This window comes from Ixodes scapularis, unplaced genomic scaffold (assembly GCF_016920785.2).
Source record: "Ixodes scapularis isolate PalLabHiFi unplaced genomic scaffold, ASM1692078v2 PGA_scaffold0__279_contigs__length_252992795, whole genome shotgun sequence".
In the NCBI taxonomy this organism is placed as follows: Eukaryota; Metazoa; Arthropoda; class Arachnida; order Ixodida; family Ixodidae; genus Ixodes; species Ixodes scapularis.
The window spans coordinates 13,197,293-13,199,449 of record NW_024609835.1 but is presented as its reverse complement, the minus strand read 5'-3'; the positions used below and the strand labels follow the sequence as shown (position 1 = coordinate 13,199,449).

General features: G+C 48.8%; 1 protein-coding gene across 1 annotated transcript; it reads left to right on the top strand.

The window, feature by feature from the left end:
* The first annotated feature begins 862 nt into the window (after positions 1–862).
* Positions 863–1,637, top strand: LOC115331194. The gene is made up of 3 exons (XM_040218788.1): positions 863–1,110; positions 1,203–1,477; positions 1,633–1,637. Exons 1-3 carry the CDS (start codon positions 863–865, stop codon positions 1,635–1,637), a joined length of 528 nt encoding a protein of 175 aa, XP_040074722.1.
* The last annotated feature ends 520 nt before the right edge of the window (positions 1,638–2,157 follow it).

Genomic DNA, 2,157 nt, shown 5'->3' with positions numbered 1-2,157 from the left:
ATAATGTGTGTTGTTTCAATAAACATTTAGTTGAAAGTAGCGTTTCGTGTTGACTCCCCTACTCTGTCCCTGTCTTGCGGCGCATTTTGTCAAAAGCTACCGTGCCGTCTGCCAACGAAGCAACACCGGCTGTGAAACGTTATTACGGGCTTTTACGTTGGCTTTATGGCCATGACACGATAGAAAAAGTATTCATGAATAGATACTGAGAAGGAACGATGCTTAGAAAAACATTATTTACTTCTTTATCAGGCTAATTTTAACAACGGCTCTTGCAGCGGTTTGTTTGGAACACAACCCCATGTTGTGACGTCATCATTTAAGGGGTCAATTAGTGTGGTGACAGAAGTCACACATGCAATACGCGTTGTCAGCTCGGGCGTGTGACTGGGATGCAGCGCGAGCCTGACAAAATGACGGCTAACAGCTTGTTCTGGCCATGCGCCAAAAGAGGGGGCCCCGTAAGCAAAGGCCGTATACCTTACGGCACGCGTGAATGATTGTTTCGCTGGCGAGTCAAAAGATGACGGGCCTTTTTAGTTGCTTGTTTTCTTTTCAATGAGACTTAACTCACGTGAACGAAGACGGATTCCTGCGTACGTTTCTGTTAACGGATTTATCGAGGTCACCTAGAGCCACTCAATAGGGAATTGTAGTAGACCGTTCCCGCTATCCCGCTATCCCGTTATCTCAGAAAGGATTATGCTACTGCGCATGCGCGTACCTAGCGCGGTTTTTGCGGAGTTGCGAAGGACTTCGCAACGAGCTCACGAAATAGCGAAGGGCGAGACTTCGCGAGAGCCGCCGAGACCGCGCGAGACGTTGCTTCTAGTCACCATAAAGTTGCCTGAAGTTGGACAAGATGGACGACGTAGACAACCTCTCTCCGCCGCTGCCCGCTTCAAGGAGGCGGTTTTCTATCGAAGATGACCTCCTACTTCTCAGTGCAGTCCAGGACATCAATCCCTTTGCTGACTGGGCGCGCTGGGGCGCGGTTACAAGAAAACTAATTGAAGCAGCCGGCAACGCGTTTACCGTCCGCGCCGTCCGGGATCGATGCGATCTCTTGGTAGCCCAGTTTCGCCGTCAAGACCGCACGAATCTGCGCAAGTTAGTTATAATTCCTTTTTTTTTTTTTTTCTCGAACTCGGAAGGAAAATTTAACAGCCATTTACTCTTCTTTTGATTTCCTCGAAACCTAGGTCGGGGACCCAGGAGCAATACGCGAAAAAAGAAAATTTGCTTCAGGAGATTTCCGATTTGGCGAGAGAATTCGGGCACCTGCCGAAAGTGCTGCCAAGGCAGGCCGCCACAAGTCCTAGGGGTACCACGGGCACGGAGGGAACGCAGGCCGCCAGTCCGCGGTTGAGTGCGGCTGCGCAAGTGCGCGCAATGCACGTGATGAGAGACGTTGCCACCTCTGCTTCATATGAAAAACATCTTGCAGCAGCAGCTGATCGCCAGGTGGATGAGGATGGTGAGTCTTAATCATGACGCTATATAGTCGAATACTGAATTTTAAAGCTGAATCTCGTTCCGCTGAAATGTGAGTGCATATATGAGTCTTTAACAACAAATTTTGCTTTTGGGGCCCTTCCATCTACTAAGATAGTGGAAATTAAACTCTTACAGGATGACTGCATGCCTTTTGTATAGTTTCTGTCATATGTTGAACCAAAGAATGCATATTAGCAATAGCAACACAAACTAGATGTCATCTGAAACCTGACTGGGTTCACTGCTGGTGGCATATGTTCAAAGCAGTAGAAACTTTCCGCTAATACTACCTTTCAGGAAAGCGATGGGTGAGAACAATCACCACCACAGTGTACCGACGTTTTGAGATGTTGTCTGCCCTTAATCTATTTGAGGATAATTGGTAACGGGCAGGAAGCAATCTTTAGGGCCACTATACTGGTAGTTATTTTGTTATATCCGCGTTCTCCTAGGCCTATCGCACCTCAGCTGTTGCTTGCTGCGGCGTGGCGCTGCGCTTAATGGCCAGTCCTCCTATACATAGTTCTCACGTGACGTCACTTCCTTTACTCCTGCCCGCTGGCCGCCATTGCCAGGTACTGTGAAGCAGACACGGACGCTGCCGCTGCCGCATGTGCGCTGCTAGATTGCGACTTCGCTACGGAATTTGTATCACCCGTA